The sequence below is a fragment of the Xiphophorus couchianus genome, chromosome 24 (assembly GCF_001444195.1).
Source record: "Xiphophorus couchianus chromosome 24, X_couchianus-1.0, whole genome shotgun sequence".
Lineage (NCBI taxonomy): Eukaryota > Metazoa > Chordata > Actinopteri > Cyprinodontiformes > Poeciliidae > Xiphophorus > Xiphophorus couchianus.
This window is the reverse complement of record NC_040251.1, coordinates 12,708,192-12,735,767: the sequence shown is the minus strand read 5'-3', so window position 1 is coordinate 12,735,767 and position 27,576 is coordinate 12,708,192. Positions and strand designations below refer to the sequence as shown.

At 36.3% G+C, this 27,576-nt stretch overlaps 2 protein-coding genes across 3 annotated transcripts in view; both read left to right on the top strand.

The window, feature by feature from the left end:
• The window catches only part of cacna1fa (calcium channel, voltage-dependent, L type, alpha 1F subunit a), a 33,412-nt gene extending 31,063 nt beyond the window's left edge, over positions 1-2,349 (top strand). Inside the window, exon 45 of the mRNA XM_028011744.1 lies at positions 1,674-2,349. Within this exon, the coding sequence (XP_027867545.1) occupies positions 1,674-1,877 (204 nt within the window). The 3' untranslated portion in view covers positions 1,878-2,349. The remainder of the gene's footprint in view (positions 1-1,673) is intronic.
• A 2,506-nt stretch (positions 2,350-4,855) lies between these two features.
• Positions 4,856-22,791, top strand: sypb (synaptophysin b). 2 transcript variants are annotated; one of them, XM_028011747.1, is made up of 8 exons: positions 4,856-4,984; positions 5,308-5,443; positions 6,487-6,552; positions 17,293-17,417; positions 17,562-17,760; positions 19,220-19,411; positions 19,491-19,801; positions 20,935-22,791. In XM_028011747.1, exons 2-7 carry the CDS (start codon positions 5,426-5,428, stop codon positions 19,770-19,772), a joined length of 882 nt encoding a protein of 293 aa, XP_027867548.1. In that variant the 5' UTR covers positions 4,856-4,984; positions 5,308-5,425; the 3' UTR covers positions 19,773-19,801; positions 20,935-22,791. The 2 variants fall into 2 exon arrangements, with proteins under 2 accessions (XP_027867548.1, XP_027867549.1); XM_028011748.1 differs by lacking the exons at positions 4,856-4,984; positions 5,308-5,443; positions 6,487-6,552 and adding an exon at positions 15,538-15,559.
• Positions 22,792-27,576: the final 4,785 nt, after the last annotated feature.

Here is a 27,576-nt window from a genome sequence, read left to right as displayed (position 1 = left end):
ATCGTTTGCCTAGAAAATTCTTCTCATTTTGGGAAGGTATGAATACACAGTCGAGTAATGTTTTTTTTTAGTTTATTTACTCCTGACAATGACTTATTCTATTCTCAAATTCAAAAATTAATGAGAACTTTCTTCAAAAACAAATAAATAAAAAAACATTCTTCTATTAATCTAGTTTATTTGAATTATAAATGTTCTCTAGTGTTTTTTTTTATTATAGTAAAATTCACTAGATGTTTACAGCCACACTTACAACAAAATTAAAATTAAAATACTTTATGTATAATAAGCCATTAAAGAAGAATTAAATTCTCATGCTAAAAAATGGCAAAAGTGTAAACTGGAGAGCCAGATTTGTACCATTCTTGAACTGCAGTCAATAACCACACAAAATCATACAAAGGGCCACAAATGGCCTCCGAACTACATGTTGGATACACCTGCTTAGGGCTGAACGATATTGCTGAAAACGTACATCACTATATATAAGTGTTTCTTATCACTCAATATGAATAATTATTGATTCGTTTTTTGTTTAAAATATATGAAATACAGCCAAACTGGTGGTGTGACTGTTCCCGTTTTATCCACTTTTCACTTCACTTTGTTTTTTTTTAATTTCATTTTATTTTTAAGCAGTTATGAGACAAAATGGTGGAATCTTAAACTGCTGCTGCCAGTTACTCAGCAGGTCGTTGCTAGGTAACCAAAGAATGAGTGAGTTGCTAGGAAACCAAAGAGCGAGCGAGTCAGTTGGTGCCACTCAACTTGCTTAGAATGAATATACTGATTATTCTATCGGATGATTTATATTGATTTATTTTCCAGCCCTACCATTACTTAGGATTATGTTAAGTCTTTATGCCGCCATCTGTTAGTGTTACAGCCCCTGTGAAAGGGAATAATGAAAACAGACACGGACATGACTTCACTCCTTTCGCTTCCAGTGTTGTAATTATATTTCAAGAACAGTTTTAAACATTACATTGTCACAAACTGAGTGCTGAACACTGCACACAAACATTGTGGTTATACCCACACAGTAATAAGAATAAGAACTGTAGCACAGGACGCAGCTAGCTAGAAAGCTAATGTGAGTATAACTCTTTAAAAAACTCAAGTTATTCACATACCACAAGCGCTCCCTGCTCATTCGGCAAACGTAATAAACCTAAATACAGCTATAAACCTTATAAGTCAGAATTTTACCTGTGAAATGGAATAATGAAGACAGACACGGACACGACGTCACTCCTTTCGCTTCCAGTGTTGTAACGGAGGAGCAGAAGCGAGGCGTTCAACTGCATCATTCAGACAAAACCAATCGAGACACGATCGGTAAACAAACTCTCAAAACTTAAAATCTAAGATGGTTTAACTCTCTAAATGTTATACACAAACATAATCAGAAAAATAACATTAAAGTAAATAAATTTTAAACTTAATCAAACTTATGCATCCCTTTACTGTATCGGTCTGTAGTTTTTAACTTGCAATACCAAAGTAATCGATCATAGATCACTAGATCTGTAATCACAGACTACTAGTGCGAAACAATATAATTTTGCTTAATGCTATTTTTTCAAAACTTTTTTATTTATCTGAAATAGTTTTAAAACCACTACATGAGCACGTTGACAACATATTAATTTCTCCGACTCTCCCAACAACAGATCTTGATCTCCGAGGGCCTCGGCATGTACGCCAGGGATCCAAAATTCGTGAGCTTTGCCAAGCGGGAAATTGCCGAAGCGTGTCACATGAGCCTGGACGAAATGGAGAGCGCGGCTGCTGACCTGATAGCGCGGGGAGCCAGTCACCTGTCCCGGTTCGAGGACGAACTAGCCGACGAAATGAACTGCGTGATTTCTTACTGAGATCAGCAAAGCCAAAAGCAAAAAGAAAAACAGTAAGAACATGAAGTCTTGAGCCAATATTTTATAAGAGTGTGTTATGTCAGTTTATATGTCAGTTGTTTAAAGCAAATATTGTGTGTGAGAGGTGTGTTTTGTAGTTTTTAAACATCCTGTTGGATATGAAATACTTTTGTTTGTGAATGCCAAAACATGCACGCAGATGAGGCTCAGGAAGTTTACACAACAGTGCAATATAAAGTCAAACTTTTGCTTTTAAGTCATTATAACAGAGAATTTACAAAAAAAATCATATGTAATTTAGATGATATCTCAATGCATTATGTGTTTTAGAGAAACTACATTAAATTAAACTGAATATCCTCTAAGATGCAGCATTGAAACTTCTGTTTAAAAAAGTCTGTGGTGTATTTCTTGATTATTGTGAGTGTTCATCCAGGTCGCTTTACATTCTGAACAAATAAAATATGTTTTCTCAAACAACTCGTCATTCATATATTTATTTCTTTTTCTCTTTGACTAGTGTGAGGATTCCTGGTAGGAGGAATAGTGAAATATAACCAGTGAATTATGCAATCAGTGATTAATAGACTGGCAGATGGACGACAGCTGGGTTTCACTTCCCCCTTCAAAGAGATGAATCATGCCAAACAATGGGCTGCATATGTCTGCAGCAGAATATTGTTGCACTCATATGGCCATATTTTACATGTCTGTCATTTCCTTATAATTTGCGAGGTGGAAATACCCATGAAAAAGGAAGAACTGTAAATAAGCTGAGTTTATATCACAATTTTCCAGTCATGTAAACGACTCAACGTGTCACATTACACCAGATAGAAATCATTTATATTTTTTTCTTTACTTTTCTTGTGATGCCACACATGAAAGTAGTGTTATGTTTGATTTTCTTCAAATAAATCTTCAGCTGTGTGACCCAATCAGAGGCTTGTAAAGTCGTGGCGTCATCACCCAGGATTTACCCGCATTTTTAAAAGGTGTAGTAATTTTTTAATAAAGTTAAAGATTTTTCTATGACTTTTAGCAAGGAAAAATATTTTTGGTAACCCTCACAGACATTTAAAATGCAAAGTTGAGTCAGAATTATTGTCAAACAGTAAGAAAAAATGGTTATGTCTTTTTAAATATTACATGTAAATATCTGGTTTATTTATGTTTTGTTTTTTTTGCAAAACATTGAACAGATCTTAGATTATAACAATTTGTTCTTGTTATTGAATGAAAATTAATTAATTTTATTTATTTAGTCTCCTTATTAATTTTATTTATTTGAGCTTTTTTTCTTTTTTTAAATAAATAATTCCCTTTTTTAAAATTGTAATTTCCATTTTCTTGCTTCTCTTTTTGTTGAAAACCTATCTAGATGTAAACAAATGTAATTCTGTGAAAATAGACCTAAAGAAGGTAGAGTCAGTTCAAAGTAATATCTGTCTATTTTCTAGGCTGGTGTAACTGAACTATCTTCAATTTGAGGTAAATTTTGCCAACATATTTTGTTTTTACTTGCACAGCTCATGCCAGGTGACCTTGCTGCATCATAATGTCTCACTAGACGTTTTTTGTTCTTCTCATTTCCGCTCTACGCTGCTCCTTGTGTCTGTTTAAGCATGAACTTAACCATGACCAGTCACCATTTTCACTCCATAAGTCTCCATGCGCTGCTTCCTTCGTTCCAATCCCCTCCAGTCAATCTGCTCTCCTTGGAACAAAGCTGCGCTCTGATTGGACAGACGGTGCCGCTCTTTACTACTCCAAGTGCAGCGGCTCCTTCTGACGTCAATACGCTTGGTGGCAAAGACGCGTGAAGCCTCATGAGCGTCTGGACGTTACGCCAACGAGGACGCCATATTGTGAGTGGCAACTGTCACCTGTTTTGACAGTTCTCTTCAAATGGTTTTAGGTCTAAATATATATAAAAAAAAATGAATGAAAATAAAAATAAAATATGTGAGTTAACGAGTAATGAAAGTAATAAGCAAAATTACACCAATATAAAACCTTCAGGGTTTTTTTGTGCTCCACTTAAACTTGGACCCTGATGTAAATGAGTGATCTTGCTTAATGGGTTTCGTAAGGATTACACATTAACAAGAGTAGCACATTCTCAATATATTTACTCAAGTAATAGTACAATATATCTAAGTAATTACTCCACTAAGAGTAGAAAAGTATTTGGTAAAAAGTCTACTCGAGTAACTGATCAAATTATTAATCATTTAATATTTAAAAATTACATAATCAGACAAACCAAAAATATATAGTAAAGTGGAAAGTTTGGTAATTTAAGGATGAAAATGACAATAAGGAACAAAAAATAGCAAAATCAGGGCCAAAAAAATTAATATTAGTTTCTTTCAATATTAAGCTTATGAAACTTTAAGAACCAATCGGTTTGTCTGGTGAATTATTGGTTAAATAAAACATGTTTGTTTTTCATTCAGTGGGTAGAAAATCCAGAAATGCAACTCCAGTAAGAGCAGGGATGAAAGTAAACAGGTGTAGTCAGAACGCCGGCAAGAATTTAAAACTACTTTTCACCCCTGAGTAAGTTAGCGATACTTCATAATAAAATTACAGCATAGTAGTAAACATACTGCTATAAGTGTAGGAGCTATTTCTCCATTTTCAGTTAAATCTTAGAATTTAGATTATTTAGTTTATTTGTATTTTTTGCTTATTTTCTAGCTGATTTATAGTTAGAATTTTTGTTTAATTTGTTACTTAGAATAGGTTTTTGGCTAGTGATTCACTTAATTAGTTAATTAATTTCAGTTTGGGACGTGGGTGTTTCACGGTATAAGTGGGTAGGTCTTAGGTAGCTCATTATGCACGTGGGCGGTCATATGGTTTTTTTACCAGTCAGTGTCAGTGCCAATGTCCGTCAGTCCCGGTTATGTCAGTTGTCAGTCAGTCATCAGTCAATCAGTGAGAGAACAGGTGCAGGAGTCAGAACAGGAAAACTAGTAGGATCCTGTGAAGCCTGTAACTTGTTTTTATCTGGAAATTGGAATAAACTAACAAAAGAGCTGCATTTTGACCTTTTCGATCCCTTTTTTGAAGTGCGTAAACCAGAACCCACGGTGCATCAGGTGACTATTTGAGTTTAATTCACTTTGCTTTGATCACTTTTGAGCCTTGAGTTTTTTGATTTTTGAATTTGAGTTTTTGGACAAATAGTCACTACAATAAAAAAAGTTACTCAAGAAAATGTAATTGAGTAAATGTAACTAGTTACTACCCAACTCTGTATGTATCAGAATTGACAGGTCGGAATTGAGAGACGGTAATGCGTCTATTTGTATCGAACTCCAAGCAGAACATGCCACTCACAACATGGCGAACGCGCTGACGTATGGCGTCTACGGCGAGGCCAATGCGGCGTCAACTCTTCCTCTTGCTTCGTAAATCCCAGCTCGTGATGCAGCCCGGCTGTTCCTCCGGAGCGTCTCCCCCCCATCCGAGCTGTTCCGGCTGGGCCGCCTCCCTCCCTCCGCCCTTCTGATCCTCTTATCAGCGAGTAAGCGGCCAAGATGGATGTTGCGAACCAGGTAGGAAATTATCTTCCTATTTCTATTACTGTTCCTGTTTACATTTGCTCTTCAGTTAATGTTAATGCATAGAGCGCGTCGCGCGGTGGGATATTAATATTTATAATTCAGATTTGCTGCGTTCTTGTTGGAGATTTTGATGCAGTCCTGACAAGCATTTAGATTTTAAATATTTATTCAGCAGTATTGATAAATAATGATAATATTAATAATAATCCAGCTTGTGTAGACATTGTTCGTTGGATTTATTTATTTTTTTCAGCTAGTGATGCTGCAGACTGAGCGGCCCGCTTGTGCAGGATGTCCAGAGAGCCGCAGCAGGGACATTTAGCTCAGGAAGGAGATGATACTGACCGATCTCTCTAGAGAGACTCGGATAATTGATTCAGATTGCTCCTGTTTCAATTAGGCCGCTGTTGCTAAGATAACAAACGCGTATTGTGATTAATTTTCTGGGCAGTACACAGGCCCAACATATAGGGGAGGAGGAGGCGGAGGAGGAAGAAGGTCTCCCGCAGCTCTCTAAACAGCCGAGCGGTTTAAATAAAGCCCTTCATGTTTGCTCTGGAAAACCAGGCGCTCATCGAGCTGTCAGGCTGATCTGAGAGCAGATTTTGTCACCTGTTTCATTAGGATGCCTAGAAAACAAAACAACCTCAGAAAGAGAGAGAGAGAGAGAGCTGCTCGATGTGCGGCCATTTACTGATGCACACCTTCTGACTGCGGCGTCGCAGCCACCTGCGCACAAATACTCTCTTCTTGCGCCAAATTTAAGACGATTTCCCCTCATAAATAAGTAAAAGAGATAAATAAAAATGGCTGCCGCTGGGTAGGAGGAGAGAACCAGTTAATCAGCTTTGTCTAATTGTGATACTGGCAGCAGCTCTTTCTCTACTCCACTCACGCAGCATTTCATAACGTCACAAACATGTGACAGCTAATGTGTTTTTCACTACTCCAGAAAAGCGTCTTCATTATAACTTTGCGCTTAAAAATGTTATACAGAATCTGCTGCATCTTACTGTTGTTTGCTATGTTGACAGCTGGTGGCCCAAGGGCAGTTCACAGTAGTCAAGCAACCACTGGGATTTATAAAAGTACTACAGTGGGTAAGTTTTCTTCCTCATTCATTTAGATCAGTGGTTCTCAAATGGGGGTACGTGTACCCCTGGGGGTACGTGGAGGTACTGCAGGGGGTACGTGAAGCTTTTCAAAATATCTTTAAAAAATCAGTAGGCTCCTCATAATAAGTCTTGGGAAAAATTATTTTGTAAAAAGTTCAATAAAATATAAATGTGTGTTCATGCACTGAATTTTATATTCAGTATTTACTGGGTATTTACAGCACTGTACCTCTTTTTTATTCCAAAAATGTTTTGCCCGTGTCAGGGGGTACTTGACTAAAAATATATTTTTAAGGGGGTACATCACTGAAAAAAGTTTGAGAACCACTGCTTTAGATCATAAACAGACGGTTTGTCACAGGGCCGGACAAAGCTTTTCCCGGGCCCTACTAGCAGATTTTCAATTGGAGACCCCCTATCCCCATACCAACATGCCAACACCAGATTCTTTATCATTTCTAGCATAATTTGTAATTAGTTTGCATCATACTGGTGCTTTTATGGCTGTTGATTTTAACCTTAAAGGATTAGCAAACAAAAAATGAATAAAACATAATTTTCTTTCCTTAACATTCCTGTTGTGTTTGTGCTTTTACTATATTTTTTTTAGATTTATTGAGATTTAATATTATATTTATTTTTGACTTGCCTTTCAGAGTTGCTATTTTTTAGATTTTGTTGTGCTTTCTTTCTTGCACAATAACAATAGAAGGAATTATGATTCTGAATTAGAATTTATTATTTACAGTAAACAAGTTAACAAGTTTGACATCTACCTGCTATTTGTGTAACAACTGTAAAAAATAATATAGAAATTGTTTTTTCATGTCTGACAGCATTTAGTTTGTTTGTTCGGCATTATTTTAAATATATATATATATATATATATTATTCTGCTAGCTTGGTCCTGTTGGGGGCCCTCTAGGGATGTCGCCTCTTAACTTGCATATTCCTTGGGCCGGTTCTGCTTTAGCATCACAATAAACAAAATAGTTTATTGATAGTTTCCCTGTAAATAAACAATGATATTCACACACAGAAAAGCACCGATTTGAGATCTGGTGTTTCTTCAGCCCAAACTCCATTTTCTTCTTTCTGAATAAATTATTCAGAAATTTTCTTCACACTGAAATGCTAACAGTAAAATAAACATAATTATATTTTATAAATATGTTTGCTGCTCTCCAATCTCATCAGCTGCTCTTACATAAAAGCTAATATCCTCCAGGCATAATCAAAACCCGAAACTAACAAACACAGAAATATTACATATCATATTTTATTTCCTGCTTCATATTTAAGAGGAAAAAGCCCAAATTTACTGTCAGCTTTTGACTTCATAAGGCTTTTTGTCATGAATGATCATCAGTTGTTTATATTATGACCAGAATAATGACACACACTCATAAAAATGACACGTTAGATAAACTCAATTAAAGTTTGAACAAGTTTTTCATTCAAAAAATATTTTTTTTCTGAGACAGTGTAAGTTAAACATTATCCCTAATTGAATATAAATGTTATCTAGTTCAACTGAAGTATTATATTTTAACTTAATTAGATCCATTAATGTTTCCAAAACACAATTCATTCATCAATGTATAATATATATTCACTGACCAAATACAATCCATTGTTTTCTCTCCAAAATGTAACAGTTTTGTAATATATTGTCATAAAACAATAATTTAATCAGAAATGAACTTAATCTTCTACAGAATGTGAATGAAACAAAACTTGGTCAAGATGTTTTTATTTAAAAAACTGTAACAAAATCATGTTTGGTCACAACAAAATAAATATGGGTCAGTCTTTATTTAAAAACACTTAAACAAGTTTTACAGCAAAAAGCAGATTAGAGTAAATCACAACAGAAGGAAACTAGAAAGCGTAAAATTGATTATCACTTTGTGTTGCATCTAACGTTTTTGTAAGTAGATTTTAATTGATTTAATTGTTGTAGTGTTTTCCTAATTTATTTACTTTTTGTAGTTGGACAGGGCCGCACAAAATCCATCCAGGGGCCGCAAATGGCCCCCGGACCCAAGTTTGAGCAGCCTTGGTTTAGACATTTTTTGCTACATCAAGTAAATATTTTTAAATAGTTTTTTAACCAATTAATTTAGGTACCTGAAAATGATAAGATCTGTTTTGTGATTGCAGCTTGTGAGCGAGAGAGAGAGCAGTCTATGTTACACAGCTCCGCAGTTAAAGTGGATTTTATTAACAATTTCAAAAACAAAATGACCACAGAGTTGACTTTTTAAACTATTCTCAGCAACTAAAAATACAAATTAGCGCAATTACTGTTTCTATGTGCCTGTTCACTGAAGATTTTCCAAAACTTTTTTAATCTATACAGAATTAAACTCTTCACAAGAATAAAACAGAACAACTTTGTTAAAGTTTAATAAATTTCACTAAAGAACAGCCAACAGGAGTTAGTCTTAACCGCCTCATTGAGACTAAAAGAGGTCAACCATGAGTCTTAGCTCATTAGCAACGTTTACACTGAAGAGTGTTAATTGGTAATTGGATGTGAGCTGGAAAATATTGTGATTTTTTTAGTTTCTGACCGGCCAATCACAGATGAGGAAAGGTCAGCTGTACAGATTCAGGTCACCATCCCATTTCCTGGCGCGTCTTTACTATTTATAGAGCGGTTTGTAACACAGAGGAAGAATCTGCGCGACGCCTCGAGCCAAACGTGAAATGTGTAGAAAGTTAATGGCTCTGCACTGCGTTTGAACCTTCACTTTCTGGGGTTTTCCTCTTTTCTCTTTTTCTCCGATGGGTTTGTGAAGAGTCTGTCGTGTTTTGATGATTTTCTGCAGAAGACTCCAGCAGGAATGTGTGTCACTGTTACACTAACACAGTCCCGTTCCACTGAGGGATAAAATCACAGTTTAATCTTCCTCCAAAGATACTTCAACGCTTTTTATCTGCTGCCTTGAACAGATGTTTAAATACATTTTACCAACTTAATAAAGGAATACAAATCACCAATTAGGTCAAAACTGTACTAAAATATACATTTTGCGTTTAAAAAGAACCTAAGTTTTAGCTTCGCCTGGTTCAAATGTGCTATCAAATTATTAATCAGTTCATCCAAAATTAATCAACATATTGACCTTATTTTTCTATTTTCTTATAAAAGCATACTTCTTTCAAACAAATCTACAAAATGTAAAATTGAGTCTTCCTGTTGCATTTTTCGTTTATTTGTAGTTTTTATTTATGTCTAATATTGTATAAAATGAGCTTAATGCTTAATCAGCAAAATGTGACAGTTGAAAAAAGAAACATAACAATAATAATAATATATTTTATTTATAATGCCTTCTGTATCTTGAGATATTAAAGGGGTGCAAAGGTAAGAAATAAATAAAAAAATAATCCTTAATCATAGGAGTAATATAGAATAATTGATTACTAAATAGCTTAACATCAACATTGTAATTAAGAAATTGCAGTTTTGCATTACTGACAGCCAAAACATTCGAATTCAAAAATATTTTATTGATCCCAAAAGGAAACTGAAAGCTGTTGATTGAATTATTCAGAGTTGTGCATCATGTATTTCAACATACACGAAAAGTAAATATAAAATAAACATAAAGAGCAGCTTCTTTAGTTTAGGTAAGCAGTTATTGTCTGTTATAAAACATAATGTCGTCCAAAGTGTTTGTCCTCCATCAGCAGCAGAGACGATGCTGCAGGGTTGACATTGGAGCTGCTCCAGTTTAGCTTTAGCTTCTGCTGGGAGAGTTTAGGAAAGAGGAGAGACGTTTATCTGACCCACATTTACCTCCACAGCTGCTTGAACACTTCACCCACTCTAATGTCAATTTGTTTTCAGGAACAAGTTAATAAACTAAGAAGGTCACCTTGGGTTTTTTAAGTATGAGCTGCAATTTAAAGGTGACCTGTTATGTAAAATTCAGGTTTTGTATGTTTTTATTCTTCCATTTGAGTTTCTACTGCCTCTTTAAACAGTCCAAATAATAAAAGAAAAACATAACCCAACTGTTTTTTTGGCAATAGATTGACGGGGGTTTTATCTATGTAGAAAATAAGCTGTTTCAAAAACTTCCTGTTACTTAAAGGGAACCTATTATGTAAAATTAACATTTTCTACATTTTTGTACATCCATTTGGGTCTCAGCTGCATCTAAAAACATCCAAAGTACTTAAAAAAATCACCCAGATGATTTTTGGTGCCTGGAAAACCAAAAACCTCCCGATTGTTGAGTCACATTCGATGTGCACTGCAGTCGCCGTTACCTAGCAACCCAACCTGAGCTCCAACACGTTTGTTCAGCTGGTTTTACTGCTGTATGCGCTGTACAACGGCTGCTGGAATTTTGGCTTAGTTTTTAGTGCATCTTAGTAAACTTCGCATAAAACAAACTAACTTACATGTAACTTTTCAGAAACATATAGGAGCTTGTTTTAAGTCAATAATTCCTTAATATTGATTTTTTTTTTTAAAGTTCTTGTTCTATTGGCAGATTATTTTGTTTTAAGAATAAATTTTTCCCATGTTATAAGTTAATTTATCTGACAATAGAACAAAAACATTAATGAAATGTTTACTTTAAAAAGCCTCTGTATCTTGTTGAAAAGCTACTTTAAGTTTAGTTTGTTTTATTTAAAGAACTAAGATATTTCCACTAAAACCTAAACCAAAAATTACTTTGTAAGATTTTGTGTATTTGCTGCATTCTTGGTTGTGCAGGAGGTTTCACTTTTGCTTTTCAAACATGTATGGTCATGTAATTGTGCATCTGTTTGCAGCCATTTTCCCGTCGTTGAGTTAGGGGGCGTGGCCAGCTGCAGCTTTTTTGGATTTAAAGAGACAGAGCCCCTAAAACAGCTCAATCTGAAAGGAGCTCAAACAGATTAAAATCTCATTATCTGATGATGATTTTCAGCAGAAAACTGTAATGAACATGTTTTGCATCACCTATAGATCTATCCTAACCTGTTCAAGGAAGCACAGCAGGTCACCTTTACTGTAGTTTGATGATTTTGGAGGAAGTAGGAGCCCAAGCCTGAGAGGAGCCATACCACAGATGAAAACATTACGGTGTTGACACAGCTCTGCGCTGTTACAGCCTCTGTAGATTTGCAGCACAGCAGTCAGAGGCATGAGTGTGCTGCATGACTCTGTAGTCCTTCCCTGGAGCTATGTGAGTGTGCCAGCACCTCATCACTGTCTCCCTGGGTCACTGCGAGCCAACCAACCAATCAGCTTCCTCGCTCTGGAGGCCAGGGCGATGCATGAATCATCTGTCAGAGAGGGTCTGCGTGCCTCAGCGTCAGGCTGGAGGAAGGGCTGCCAGAGCGCCTGCTCTTTCTGCATTATTATGGGCATGTATCACAAGCAAGACAGGGATTTATTATTTATTTTTTAATTTATTTTTAGGAGGGGGAAGAGGAGCCAAACCTCGGTAATATTTATCCAGATTCTTGAACTGAATCCAGTGAAAGCAGAGCAGCAAGAAATAGATCTGTGCAGCTTACCAAGTATTTTTGTTCTGGTTTCTGATACAAATATCTTAGTTCATGATAAATAAGAAAAAACTAACTTACAAGTAACTTTGTAGCAAGATATAGGAGCTTGTTTAAGTCCAATAATTCCTTAATATTGATTTAAAAATGTACTAGTCCCATTAGCAGATTATTTAACTCATAACCAGACATTATTCCCATGTTATAAGTTAATTTATCTTCCAATAGAACTAACACTTTTTCAACAATTTTAAGAGTTATTTACTTAAAACAATATAGTCTATATCTTGCGGAAAAGTTACTTTTCAGTTACCGTAGTCTTATTTCAAGTGTACTAAGATATTTGTAGGAGAAACTAGAACAAAAATACTTGGTAAGATTTTGTGTTTTTTAATTTCTCCATTAGGCCCAAAATTGTCAAGTTCTCTTCAAAACTCAAATTCAAAAATACTTTATTGACCCTACAGGAAAATTAAATGCGGTTGTTGGCTGGGAAACAGCTGAGAGCATTTAAGGGCCACATTTTGTATTTTAAATTAAAAACAAAAAGATTTATTTCTTAAGATATCTGTTGTTTTTATCTCTTCAATAATATCCTGATTAGACACTGTTTCGATAAAGCAAAGAAGAAAAAGTTGTAGTGCTATTGACAGATTATTTCACAAATAACAAAACATTTTTTCCATGTTATAAGTTAAATAATCTACCAGTGGAACTGGTACTTTTTCTTCAATATTAAGGAAATATTTACTTAAAACAAGCTCCTCTATCCTGAAGAAAAGTTTCTTGCATGTTAGTTTTGTCTTATTTCAAATGAACAAAGATATTTGAAGTAGAAACTAGACAAAAATGCTTGGTAAGATTTTGTGTTTTGGTAGCATATGATACTGCGTCACCTTTGACCTTCTGTACTTTCCTCGGTTTGTGTCTAATATAATGCTGGGTGAAACCTAAGAAACGTGTGTTGGTTGTTAGAAGACAGAGTTACCAAACGCGGCTCATATTTAGCCAAATACGCCCTTTTTTCCCTCCTCTGCTGCGTTGGGTTTGGTCTGAATTTAAATTCAAGCTCTGACTCATTCTCAGCAAACATTAAAAGGCCGAGAACACAAAGTAACAGCCTGATTCACTCTGGGTTAATCCGTAATGTGTAATAGAAGGTGTTTATTGTGTTGCAGCTCATTAGGTGTTTTCTGTACAGATGCTTCATGTGGTTATTACTCCAGGGCTTGTTTTCTGATAATCTCCTATATGCATATATATCCTATATAAAAATGTTTTAATGGATATAAAGGATGGAATAAAAAAAAAAGTGTGAGGTGCTTTATTTGTTTAGTGGTACACCTGCTTCTTTCATAGGAATTAAGTCAACAAGGAGCATCCATGAAATAACAAATAAAATCCCTTATGAAGTCAGAGATTTTGAATTCTGCAGGCAACAATTAATCTACTTGTTATTAATTGTCATTTAATTGTTTATTACATTAAAATTAACTCCAAAGACATCCACTTAAGCCACATGTGTCAAACTCTGTCTGTCTGTCTCTGTCTGTCTGTCTCTGTCTGTCTGTCTGTCTGTCTGTCTGTCTGTCTATATATGATGTATTACCATGGCTCTAGTCCTCCTCTAATTGTCAGAAACACAGTCCTGCATGTATGCAAGTACAGAAATACAGAATGCTGACTTTGTTTCTTGCAAACATCAGCACTTGTTTTTAAAACCTACCTGCATCCACATTTGGATATCTGCAAGCACAATGCATTTGTTTTAAACTGTTAAGATTTGGAAGCAAAAATTGAAGAAAGTTTTCACTATCATTTTCTTTTCTTTTATTATTTTAGCTATTATGTAACAGATGACTTTTGAGTGGGATTTAATTTCAGGAATAAAACAGTTTCTAATAACAAGCCAGGATTCTTATCAAAAGGAAAATAAATGGTGGGCTTACAGCAAAATTGTTGGTTTTCAGTATCTGTGGCCAGAATCTCTAAAAATGTTTATTTTATTGTAATAGTATTAATCTCATGTTTAAAACCTTAGAAATCCTGTACTTTGTGTAAATCTACCATGACCACCCAGAAGTATGTTAAAGTTTATTATAATGTGAAAATGTAAAAAAAAAAAAAACCTTCTCAAACTTCTCAAGGCTTCAGAAGTTTGTACATTTTTGTAAAGAAATTAGAAAAAAATAAATTAGCAAACAAACCCCATAATGCAGCTTCTTGTTTGTGAAATTCTCTGATCTGTTGATGAAATAATGAAATAAGATATCTGTGAAAACTGAAACCTGGATTGTAAAGACTCCAGGTTTCATGAAATTGATACATCAAACTGACTGAGAGGTGTAGTTTTTATTTTTAGAATAGCTTACTACAAGCAGACTCCTGCAGTAAATACTGAATTAAACCACAACCATATTTCACCCTATTCTTCATCTGCATGTTGGTAAGAAAACCCAAAACATTAAAAACAGTCTTTACCGCCAATTTACATATAAGATTGATGCAAATATTTTACTCAAAGTGTGAAATTCAGTTTTTTAAATGTAGAAAAAGGATAAATGTCCTGTTTCCATTATTCTAACAGGGATAAAACATTAAAATACATTCAATTATGATTTTAAGATCTATGTTCTGCTTAGTGCAAAAACATAAAAATTCAAACTCAAAACATTTTTTAAAAGTCCAAAATGTTAAACTTTTGAACCTCGGAAATGCCCAAGTATTTTTCTAGTCAATGTCTGAGATTAATCTCGAGATTTCTGAGTTTTTCAAGCCAATTGTTGGCTTTTCAAGATCAGACGTTTCCTTGTTTTTTCTAGAAAAATTCTGTGATTAATCTAAAAATTTCTGAGTTTTTTTTCTAACCGATTTTCAAGCTCAAGTTTATAGCTTTTCAAATGATAAATCTCTGTTTGTTCTGATTAATATTAAAAAATTCTGATTTATTTATTTATTTACTCATTTTAACAGAAATTCACTAATTTTTCTGTCTAAAATGGCCGTCATATAATTAAAAGTCCAAATACACGGAAGCTGTAAAAAAACGTTCGTCAAACAAGATGGCGGCCTTGGGTGAGCTGACTTCGAGTTATTCAAACCGACGGATCGAATTGATGGAAAAAAGGTCCCGATGTTACCAAACTGAACATCGTCCAAAAACCTAAAACTTGAGGAAACAAACCTCCTGGTCATATGAACTAAAAGATTACCGATAATATTGTTATTATTATTGTTATTGACGCCTGTGGAAAACAGACGTTACCATGGCGATAAGAAGGAAGTGACGTGTCGCGTGTTAGCTCGGAGACGCAGCGCGGATACTGAGGATGTTTTCCTAGCTTGTAGTGGAGTATCCGGTGACAGATGGTGAAGCACCTCAGCCAGATTAATAGCTGGATTGTCCCTCCAATCGGATCTGGCCTGCAGAACCGGGAGGGTGTGGTAAAAATAGTCCGGCTCCTCTAATCCGCTGTAGGTGAGAGAGTGTGCGTCTGTTCGTACCGTCTATTGGACGGGACTGATCGTGCTGTAGCAACGGACAGCTTTCAGGAGGAACATAACCGGGGAATTAAATAACAAAAGCAACAACAAAAAAAAAACAACAGCTATGCAGAAATTAAAATTTTCACCAATAACCATGGCAACAGGGACAGTCTGTGCTGTGTTGGCTGTTAACAACGGCGCATTGATTTACACTTGGTGTGAATGTATTAACAGCTCAGAGGGACTGGAGGATGCTGGCCGGTCAGAGGGATGCTGCAGGCAGGAACCAAAAGCAACAATTATTAATATTATAATAAAAGAAAACAGCGACATATATGAACTTGTTTGAAGCCAATAATTCCTTAATATTGATTTTCCAAAGTTCTAGTTTTGCTAGCAGATTATTTCACTTATAACAAGACATTTTTCCAATGTAAATGTTACATAATCTGCCTGTGGAACTGGAACTTTTTCATCAATATTAAGTAAGTACTGACTTAAAACAAGCTATAGTCTGATAAAAAGTTACTTGCAAGTTAGTTTTGTCTTATTTCAAGTGTACTAAGGTATTTTCACCAAAGCTAGACCAAGAACAATTGGTAAACATTTGTTTTTGTAGTGTATAAGTATGTGTTCTGCAAAGGTATTCACACCCCCTTGAACTTACATCAAGCATCTTTGGTCTAGTTTCTTGTGCAAATATCTTCATACAGTTTAAATAAGACAAAACTAACTTGCAAGTAATGTTTCAGAAAGAAATATGAGCTTTTTAAAGTAAATAATTCCTTGATATTGATGGAAAAAGTACTAGTTCCTCTGGCAGATTATTTCATTTATAGCAAGACCATTTTTTCATGTTACAAATGAAATAATCTGCCAGTAGAACTGGTACTTTTTCATCAAAGTTAAATAGTTAATTATTAAAAACAAGCTGCCAAATCTTGCTGAAAAGTTACTGTAAATTATTTTTGTGTTATATCAAATTATCTGATATTTCTGCACTAAAAAGCTGTAGACCAAAAATGGTATGATTTTATTTTTGCAGTGCATGACTTTTGTCATGTTTGTCAGAAACTTCAATGTATTTTGAAAATAGGACATAAAGTGTTAAATCCAATTAAAATGGTTTTTTAAATACAAATAAATGTTTTAAAAGTCAACATGCTACATAATGTTGAAGCAACATTTTCTGAGCCTATAGCTGCAAGTCTTTTGGGATATATTTCTAGCAGCGTCACACAACCAGAAACTGAAATATTTGCTACATATTTTCAAAGTAGTTGAAGTTCAGTCACATTGAAAAGAAAGTCTCTGTGAACATTTATTTCTTAGTTTTATCACAGATTCTCATTTTTATTTAGATCTGGGCCATTATTGCTATGCATTATTATTTGTTGGTCTATGTCTTCAAATCCCACTGAAACACTTTGAAGTTTGTGGTTTTAACATGAAAAAATGTGGACAATTTTAAGAAACTTTAATGCTTTTGCAAGGTATTATAAATATAAGTAAGAGAAGTAAACAAGTTGGTCGAGTAAGAGGTTTATTGCCTTACAAGAGGAAGAATATGGCTTCACCAAAATCGCTGAACTTGCTCATCACGCTGGAAAATAAAGTCCAATGTGTTTCTTTTTTCCGGTTTGTGGGCGAAGCCTGAAAGATTATCTGGAAAAACAAACTAATTCTTCTTGTGCTTTTCTGTTTTTTGTTTTTAATTTTCCCCAGATCTTCGCGATCTTTGCCTTCTCGACATGTGGCAGCTACTCTGGCATGTTCAAAATGAGTGTGGAGTGTAAAAACCGATCATATAGTAACCTGGGAATAGAAGTAGAATTTGAATATCCTTTCAGGTACGGCAAATGTTGTTAAAATAATTTATTCATTTGATTTGATTTACATGTTGTTCTCTTGAAGCATTGTTTTATCTCCTTATGTCAGCTCTTCTCTCTCTTCTTCTTGTCTTTTTGTGGGGTTTTTTGCGTTGTTGTCTTCAGGCTCCATCAGGTTTACTTCGACGCCCCCACCTGTGAGGGAGAGAAACCGGACCGCCAGTTCCTGGTCGGAGACTACTCCTCTTCAGCCGAGTTCTTCGTAACCATCGCCGTCTTCTCCTTCCTCTACTCCATGGCAGCCTTCGCCGCCTACTGTTTCGTTCTGGAGAAGTACCGCGAAAACAACAAGGGGGCCCGGATTGTGAGTTCTTTTATTTACATTTTTCAGCTTGACCTGCACAAAATATCAAATAGCAATATTATAATTTCATACAACTGCTTGGTAGGTTTACATTTTGTATTTTAGGAGCCATGCATACAAAATTTGAATATTTTCCATGCAAAATAACATATTTTAATATTAAGTGTTAAAACTTACATAGAATGTAAAATCGACAGTTTATTTCTGTTTCTGCCACCTTGGCAATAGAAAGAATGTCATCCAAAAGAAGCCTTTAGCATCAGAAAAACGTGCTTCTTCTTAAGCACCTTGAAAAGAAAAGAGTAGTTAAAACTTGGATTAATTTTTATCAATATTTACATTCGACATTTAGCAGTTCCTCTAGTTTTCCGGATTTAATTATTGCGGAAATTCAGACAAAATCAACAGATCAACGCATTTTTTCAGACTAAACATAGCTGTGGGTTTATTGCAAATTTTCCACAAAAATGGTCAAAAGCAATGGGTGAGAGTGATGCTAACTCCTACCTGCAGGTGGCAGTATTTCTTTCTTTTTACTTCTGCTATTCTGCTGGGTCAACCTTACTTGATGTTAAGTTACAATTTATAATTGATGCAGCAAGAAACCCAACTCAAGCTACTCAGATTCTTTAAGCAGTGTTTAGTCCGCTTTAATCGAACTCTGGTGCGTTTTTATAGAAAGTCTGGTTCGTTTGGGGAAGTGTGAACGCACAATCGAACTCTGAATGAGACCAAAAAAACTAAATCTGGTTTGGCTGAAGTGAACTCTGGCACATTCTGAATACATAAGTGAACGCCAAGCGGACCAGAAACTGCTCCAAAAAGCAGGAAGCGCACTTTAGCGCAGGGAATTCTGGGTAAATAGAACCAAAACAAACATGAGAGTCTAGCGCTAGCTGGAGAAATGGGATACAGTCGTTTACCAACATCATAACAGAAATCCTACAGCCACAAAAATCTGCTGTTCATTTTTGTTTATATTTTGTGAAGAAGGAAGTTTTGCTCATGTCGCCTTCAGAGATTTTTGTGTCGTTTCCTGCAGTAGTTTCTGCTGCAGCGCCACCACAGGCGAGGAGGGGAACAGGTTTTTCTATTAGTTTGTTTCATTTGACACAGTGCGGTGTGAATGTGAACCACAGCGGCTGAAAATGTAACAAATGTTGCAACTTTAGTCCCCAATCAGACTAACAGATGTTAAAATAACCTCAGGAATAAAAATATTTGCGCATCCAACTTGTCTGATTGTTGATTTTTCCTCAATATGTACATTTCAGAAGGAGTTTAATGAAGAAAAAATTTTGCAAATATTCCTAAAGGAGCCAAACAAAATCATTGATTTAGCAAAAAAATCACAAAATCGTGGCAGGATGATTTAGTGATGGAATTACAGTGACATGCTTTCCTGATATCATGATGTTGTTGGTTTCAAAAATGGATTTGATTGTGTTTCTGGTTCTAGGACTTTGTTGTGACGGCAGTGTTTGCCTTTATGTGGCTGGTCTCATCATGTGCTTGGGCTAAAGGCCTGTCAGACGTGAAGACAGCCACTGATCCAGAGAGGGTGATCACTCTCATCCGGGCCTGCGACGATCGGGAAAACCTCTGCAAAGAGGTCTACGACCCCAAAGTCTCCGGGCTCAACACCTCTGTGGTGGGTTTCCGATTCTGAGCTGCATAAAGAACCATTGTGAGATTATCCACGCTAACGATGAACATTGGTCTCCATCCAGGCTTTTGGTTTCATCAATCTGATCCTATGGCTGGGAAACCTGTGGTTCGTCTTCAAAGAGACCGGCTGGATGGCTGCGTTTGCGGGAGCGTACGTCCCATCGCAAGAGAAGCAGCCCGCCCCCGATTCCTTCGCCCAGGGAGGCTACGGACAGCAGGACCCGTATGCCGGCACCCAGGGCGGATACCAGCCCGAGTATGGCCAACAAGGAGGCTACAACGAAGACGGCGGCTACAACCAGGGCTACGATCAGCAGCCCACCTCCTACTCCAACCAGATGTAAACCTCCTCAGCCAAAACAGCTGCAGGATGGTGAGTTCACCAGTCATTACAGGATATCCACACGCATCCCTAGAAAGTCTTAAATTAATGTAACTAAAATACACAGGTGAGTAGAATATCCAAAAATTGTACTTAAGTTGGAGTAGCACTACTTCAATATATTTTTACTCAAGTAAAGAAAAAAAGTATTTGGTAAAAGTCAAGTACTGAGTAACTGACGAAATTATCAATCATTTAATATTTAAAAATTACATAATCAGACAGACCAAATTATAAAGTTAAGTGGAAATTTTGGTGTTTTAAGGACCAAAATGACAATAATTGATATAACTAATAACAAAAAATAACAAAATCAGGCAAAAGTAAATGTATCCAAATCAGTTTTTTTTTCCAATATGAAACTTTAACAAAAACTGCAGGTGTGTGTCTGTCTGGTGGATTTCTGGTTAAAACTTGTTTTTCCTTCAGTGGGGAGAAAATTCTGAAATTTTACTCAAGTAGAAGTAGAAATAATTTATAATAAAATTACTCAAATAAGAGGAAGAAGTACAGTGCAGTAAAATACTCCTAAAAGTATTTTTTTTCAAAAAAGTTACTCAAGTAAATGTAACCTGCTACTACTCAATTCTGCTGAAATGTCTCAAATTCCTCTTTTATAATACATATTTTTTTCATAATTGTTAAAACTGTCAGTGTGTAGTCAAACAATCTGTGAAAAGATTGATCTCCTCCGAGTTAACGTCTGAAAAAATGTAATGGATGCATGTGAATCAGAATCTGTTTTTGAGTAAAAACATGATGGATGTTTGTGGCACAACTAACAACAACAACATAATAATAATAATAATAATAATAATAATGAATTCTTTGTGTTGTGCTTAATATTTTCCGTTTAAGAAGATATAAACTTGTCACTGAAAATCTCATCCTAAAAAAATTACAAAAACTGTTTCATGGCCAAATTTGTGCCATTCTTGATTTGCAGTAAGGGGCCCCACAAAATGAATCGCAGGGTCACAAATGGCCCACGTGCCTCACTTTGGACACCCGCGATGTAAAGCATCTTTGAAAACCCTTTTTGCTGAAATTTGCTGTACAGATAAACTTGATTGATTGATAGATTGATTGATTGATGCATCCTGTTTCTTTTCTTTCCTCCTCAGGGCGATCTGGTCATTGTTGGAGCGTTTCTCGACCACCACCTGCGTCTCCACACGCCTCTGTGTGTCTGTCTGTGTGTCTGTGAGTCGGCAGGCGGCGGGAGGGGAGGCCGCACTCCTACCATATGGGGAGGGGACGGGCGGGTCGGTTCTGGGGTGGGTGGGAATGGATTTCTTCTGTTTGCTGTAACAATGATGATTATTCTCGTGATGTATTTAACTATAAAAGACAACAGAGGATTGTCTGTTTGGGTATACGAGAAAAACTTGAACACAAATACCAAAACATTCGTAAGGGAAACCTTGTTGTGACGAAGAAAATTTATGAGGGGGGAAAAAAATTGTAGTTATATTCAACTTGAGAGAATGTATTTGTCTGTGCTGTGTAAATATTGACTTGCTGATATATAAATATATATATGATTATACGTACACAGTTGAATAATTGTGCACTCTATATTAGTTGTTATACAACAAATGTTGAGCACAGAGTTATTCAATTGCATTTATTTTGGTTCTGTTTAGGAGCTCTCATAGTTTAAATCTTTACTGACCGGATTCACAGTCACATATAAATCTGAACATTTGCTTTAAATTAATCATTTAAAAAATAAAAATCTGGGCAAAGGCTGCAAATAATGACTAAAAACGAAGATATCTATCTATAGAGAAGTGAGTGACAGTGGTAATCTTAGTGATGAAAGTAGGTTTTTAAATATTTTTCAGCCATCTAATATCACAAGTGGATGCGTTCTGGTTGTGCACTGATTATTGTTAATCCCGACATCTGCAAATCACAAGTGCATACGGAGAAGAAAATTACCTTTGGCGTCTCATATTTGCTGTGTTGTCAGTATGGAAATTGTGAAATGAGATGGTGTAGTAAGAGTTTCTGTGTATTTGTTTGGATGGCATTTATTTCCTTTTGTCAAAAATAGAAAAAAAATCTTGTCCTTTTCTCGATCGCCTTCTTTGTGATTCAGAAAGTCCTAAGACAGAGTTGCGTGTGTTTGTTTTGTTTTTTTTTATGGTGTTTTTGTCACACTTTAATCACTTCAACACAGAATAAAATGTAAACGAAGGTTTATTAGATCTCTAAAAATCCTAGTCGTGCCACACAACACGCCGTCTTCGTCCCGCCCTCGACTCTCCTCCTCTTCCGATTGGAAATCCGGTTTAGTGCATGCATCCTACTCCGACATTCCATCAATAATCCTACGTTAGAGGCAGACAAACAAAGCTAGACGACACAGCGAACCCGATGTTTGGTACACAACACTGATTATTACAGCAGCTGTGCCATAATCTACTGAAAGCACAAAGTGCTGCAATAATTGCTTGTATCCAGATGCAAACACACCTGTACGGCTGCCCATCCTCCGTACGGCTCTCCAAGCAGCATGTTTGCCAAACCATAGCAGATGTGTTTTATTGGTATTTAGCTTCCACAGCTCTCAACAGAAACAGCCGTAGTTCAACTCCAGTGCATCTTTAGTCATTATAAAATCTTGTTCTCTCTCTCTCCTTTTTTTTATTTTTAAATCAGGGTTCTTAGATCCAGGCAATCTAGAAGCTACTTGCTTTCTCTTCCTTTCTGTCTTTCTTTCTCTTCCACTGTAGCTCTTATAAATATGCTGAAATGAAATATAGTCTGTCGTTAGTGGTGAATGATGTCTTGTGATACTCTCCAAGCCCTCGAATAGTGCTGTGTTTTATTGTGTATGATGTATTCATATTAGTATTTATGATGATGATAAGTCAGAAAAAAATATTCAAGACTCCAAAGTTTTGCCGTATTCTTATTATATGGGATTCATGTGAAACTAAATGAAATAAACTTGAAATTATTCTGTTGAAGAATTAATTGTGTTTATTGTCTCTGGATGACTGTTGAGACGTTTTTATTTCCACTTATTTGATGTAAAAAAAATGTTTAATGTGAATACCTCCCGTGTAGATCCGCCCCTAGTAGCGCAGATATAACTGCCATATAACTGCGCAATTTAACATTTCAAAAATAAATTTGCTTAATGAAAAACACCAATTTTAAATAAAAACTCTCTTTAGTCGATGATGGGCTTTTTTGGCCGTATCGAAACTGGTTTATTTCACAAAACTGCAATAGAAAAAGTTCTTCCGCATCTCGCGAGTCACGTCATTAACAACCGGATGTTGTTATGGCGCAAGCCAAGAAGAAGAAGATTGTAGTATCAGGCTATGGTGTTTGGGGGCGGAGCAGAATAAAGGAGTACCTGCTAGTGATGGGATTTTCGGCTCCTTTTCGAGATGCGGCTCTAATGGCTCTTCTTACTGTGGAGAGCCGGCTCTTTCGGCTCCCCATATATATTTTTGACATTATTAATTAATTAATAGCTTAAACCCAATTTTATAATATTTTGTTTCATTATTGACATTGTTAAGCACTTATGATGAGTAAAAATGCCGCATAACAATGCTATAGCAATACCGATGCGTGTGATGTCCGCATGTGCCTGTGCAGGTTGTTTGTCGAGCCTGCACGATAGGAAATGCTGACTTTGCACAGTCTGCACTCTGCCCTGGAGCTTGATGTAGCATTAAAATGAGTCCAAATCTTGCTCCGTTTTATGTCACTCATTGATTTTCACCTATTCAGTTCTCACACTGACTCCCCTTCTTTCTGTGCTTCTTGACCGCTGAGTGAGTGTTTGTACATAAACACCTGCCGACGAACGCTATACAGCTTGGCCAATTGCCTGCTGTTTCCACAAAAAAAGTGGAGATAAACTTTTTTTTCAGTGTTTTCCCGCCACATTATTAATTGAAACTATGTGTGATTGGTCAGATGTGTGGAGCACACGCTTGACATGAGGGCAGTGGACCGACCGAGGGAAAAAAACTCTCCGCTCTAGCACTAGCAGAAGAGCAAAACGCAGAAGGAGAGGGAGAAGGAGGGGAGAGACAGCGAGGCACCGCAGGACAAAAAAAACACGATGTGGGGAAAAACTATCGGCTCTGGCACTAGCAGAAGAGCAAAACGTGCAAGGAGAGGGAGAAAGCGGGGGAGAGACAGCGAGGCACCGCAGGACAAAAAAAACACGATGTGGGGAAAAACTATCGGCTCTGGCACTTGCAGAGCACAAGCACAACGACAGGGAGGCGGAGAGACAGCGATATACTGTAGAAAAAAACCCGGCTCCCAAATAGGATCCTAAAACGGCTCCCATTGTGGAGCCGGTTCCAATCGTTCACTTCAAAGAGCCGGCTCTGAGAGCCGGATCGTTCGCGACCGACACATCACTAGTACCTGCTAAGATGGAGATGTCTCACGCTGCTTCTGTGTAGCCTCAAGATTTTATTAAATATACATATCGGAGAGCAGAACATGGTGTCAGAACTACTTAGCGAAGAGAGAAAGAGAACAAGTGAGAACTGACGGCTAAAATAAAAAATAAGAACGACAAAGTCATGAACCAGCTTCAAGTCTCCCCGCCAGAAACGTTCACGTTCAGAGCCGAAATGGATAAAGCGCTTCGAGAGGTTTCGTATCGCGTCTGGTTTGGAGACACAAGCGGACGAAAACCAAGTAAATACGCTGATGTATATCACGGGGGACGAGGCAGAAGATATACTGGTTTCCCTGCATCTAACTCTGCAAGAAGCGAGAGACTGTTGAGGTACGGCTGGTTGCTCACTACGTAGCCCGCCGGACCGTTTTATTTGAGCGGGCGAAACTCAACCAGCGCCAACAGGAGACAGGTGAGTCCAATGAAAGGCATGTTTACAGCAACACTCAGCAAAGACAGTGTTAGCACTGAGGAGGACATTTATGTTGTGAATAATTTATATACATCATTGCTGAGTGGACGTGCTGCAATGGCATTAAAATTGGTTGCCAGGGTAAACCAAATAGGTTTGGACTGATTGATGCTGTGAAGTAGGAGTTTCCTAAACATTTCACAGGACTAGGACTGATGGAGGGCGAGTATAACATTGTTCTGTCACCAGATGCGCAACCTTTCTCCCTCTCAACGCCAAGGCGGATATCCCTCCCCCTACTGCCTAAGGTTAAAGAGGAGCTCAACTGTATGCAGCAGGAAGGGGTCATCACCAACAGACTGGTGTGCACCTATGGTGGTTGTTCCCAAGAGCTCGGGCAAGGTGAGGATATGCATTGATCTCACAGAACTGAATAAATATGTCATGAGAGAAAAACATCCGCTCCCATGAGTAGATGCAGCTGTTTGATTGATTTGTTGGACAGACCTATGAAGAGGCTGTTGCAATAATCAATGCGACTGAAGATAAACGCATGGATGAGTTTCTCTGGACCTGGCTGAGACATTAGTCCTTTAATTCTGGAAATGTTCTTCAGGTGATAGATGGCCGACTTTGTAACTTTCTTTATGTGGCTCTGGAGGTTCAGGTCAGAGTCCATCACTACTCCCAGGTTTCGGGCCTGATCGCTGGTTTTTAGTTGTAATAACTGAAGCTGGATAGGAACTTTTGTGCTGTATTGGGTTTGGCGGCAGAGCAGAATAAAAGAGTACCTGCTAAGATGGAGATGTCTCACGCATGATTCTTTGTAGCCTCAAGATTTTACTAACTATACATATCGGAGAGCAGAACAAACCTGACAGGAAGTTGTTGGAGAATCGTGAACCGCATGTTTTTTAAGGACTTTTCGAGTGAACAAACGTATTCACATGTGATTTTAATTATGTTTCTTATTTAATGGAAACTCCACAGTGGTAAACTTATAATTTCGACTTTAGTGGAATATTGACAAAGTTTTAAGCACATTTGTAAAGCTGATAAAATCCAAACTGAGCATGTTCTTTTTTCTTTTTTTTAAAATCTTTTTTTAATTCATATATCTAGCATATATTCACTATGTAGTGCACATTAAACTGTGACCAATACAAACACACACACAACCTACATTACAAATTTTGATGTTTACATCTATTATGTAGGTGATTTTTATTTAAATGGGAAGAACAACTTTTCTTATACCAATTTAGCTAAAACAATTATAAAAAGATGTGTGCATTAAGCTTTTCAGATTACAAAATTTAGAGGTGATTATTGGATAAAACACAGATGCAGATGTAAGTAGTAGTTAATTAAATTTACTCTGTTGCATTTATCAAGTAACTTTTAGGAGAAATTGGACTTTTATGAGTTAATTTGCTTCCTTTTTCTTTCTGAGTATGAAGTATCGCTGCTCTTACTCAAGTACAATCTCTACCTAACTTTACTGGATGAAGGACAAACATATTTTAACCAAAAATGCACCAGATTAACTTATGTTAAAGTAAGACTTCTTCTTTCTACGAAAGTTTTTTTTAGTTAGATCACATGTTTTGTTTTTCAACACAGCTGTCATCAATCTAGATAAATTCACACAATTATGACCTTTTGACCAGTTTAAATGCTGTGGATTTCATGCTTTTACCTATGAACTATAAGCACAAACGGATAAAAATGAATGAATTAAAAATCAGCTCAGTCTTATTTGCCTCCAGCAGAGAAATTTCCTCTTATTGAAAATAAACATACTGAACCAGCGAAGCATTTCTGCACCTAAACGCTGATTTGAATTGCACTGAAACGAAACACACTTTCTGTTTCTGGTTTTATTCTGGCTTATGCTGTTTTAAAAGGGGAAGTTCCTGACAGACACTTTTTGTCTGTATTTGTTCAAAACAATAGGCACTGTGTTGTCAATCGTACTTTTAGTATTTACTAAAACATTGTTAGGCCCCAGAATCTTTTTTACTTGTATCATTGGTTATATTTTGTTGTCTCAATGCCAAAAAGGCTTTGCAACTCTTCTTTTTGACTTTTCAAACTATCTGTACACTGTAGCGTAATCCCCATTCATGTTGACTACCTTTGGTATATTTGGCTTAGAACTGGATCCATTTCAGCCCTGAGTCTGACTGCAGCTGTATTTCCATTAACCATGGAATTGTGCAAATCAAATTTACAAAAATAAATCTACTGGCGGAAACGTCAAAGAAGATGACAGGAAGGTTGGAGGATGATGGTTTGTTTTTTTTTGACGATGTGCAGAGCTCTGCTAGAGCTCACAGCATCGCAAACATTTTTTATGAATTGTGTGTTGATGTGTTGACTTTTGTCAAGACATCATCGCTGACTTTTTTCCTTTTCCTGGGAATTTTGATTTTAAACTCAGAATTCTTACCTGAAACTTTTGGTCTCAGAAAGATGAAGTCAGAATTCAGAAGGGGGAAAAAAAAGAATTTTGAGAAGAAAGGAATTCTGAAATTAAAGCCAGAATTCTGAAAAAAGTCAAAAATGCTGAGAAAAAATTCAAAATTCTGAGAAAAAAATTCAAAATTCTGAGAAAAAGTCAGAATTCTGAGAAAAAAGTCAAAATTCTAATAAAAATGTTAGAATTCTAAGAAAAAGTAGAACTTTGAGAAAAAGGAATTCTGAGATTAAAGTCAGAATTCTGATTTTAAAAAAGTAAAAATGTTGAGAAAAACAGACTTCTGACATTAAAGTAAATAATTTTGCAGAAAAAGTTACAATTCAGAATAAAAATCATAATTCTAAGATCAAAGTAAAAATTTTGAGGGAAAAAAATAAAAACTGTGAGGAAAAACAGGTCAGAATTATTATTTTTAAATATCCTCT

Excerpts from the sequence above, each read along its gene's own strand:
- sypb (XM_028011747.1), top strand. Across the intron at positions 17,761-19,219 it reads ACAACAAGGGGGCCCGGATT|GACTTTGTTGTGACGGCAGT; the intron begins GTGAGTTCTTTT and ends TTCTGGTTCTAG. Across the intron at positions 19,412-19,490 it reads CCGGGCTCAACACCTCTGTG|GCTTTTGGTTTCATCAATCT; the intron begins GTGGGTTTCCGA and ends GTCTCCATCCAG.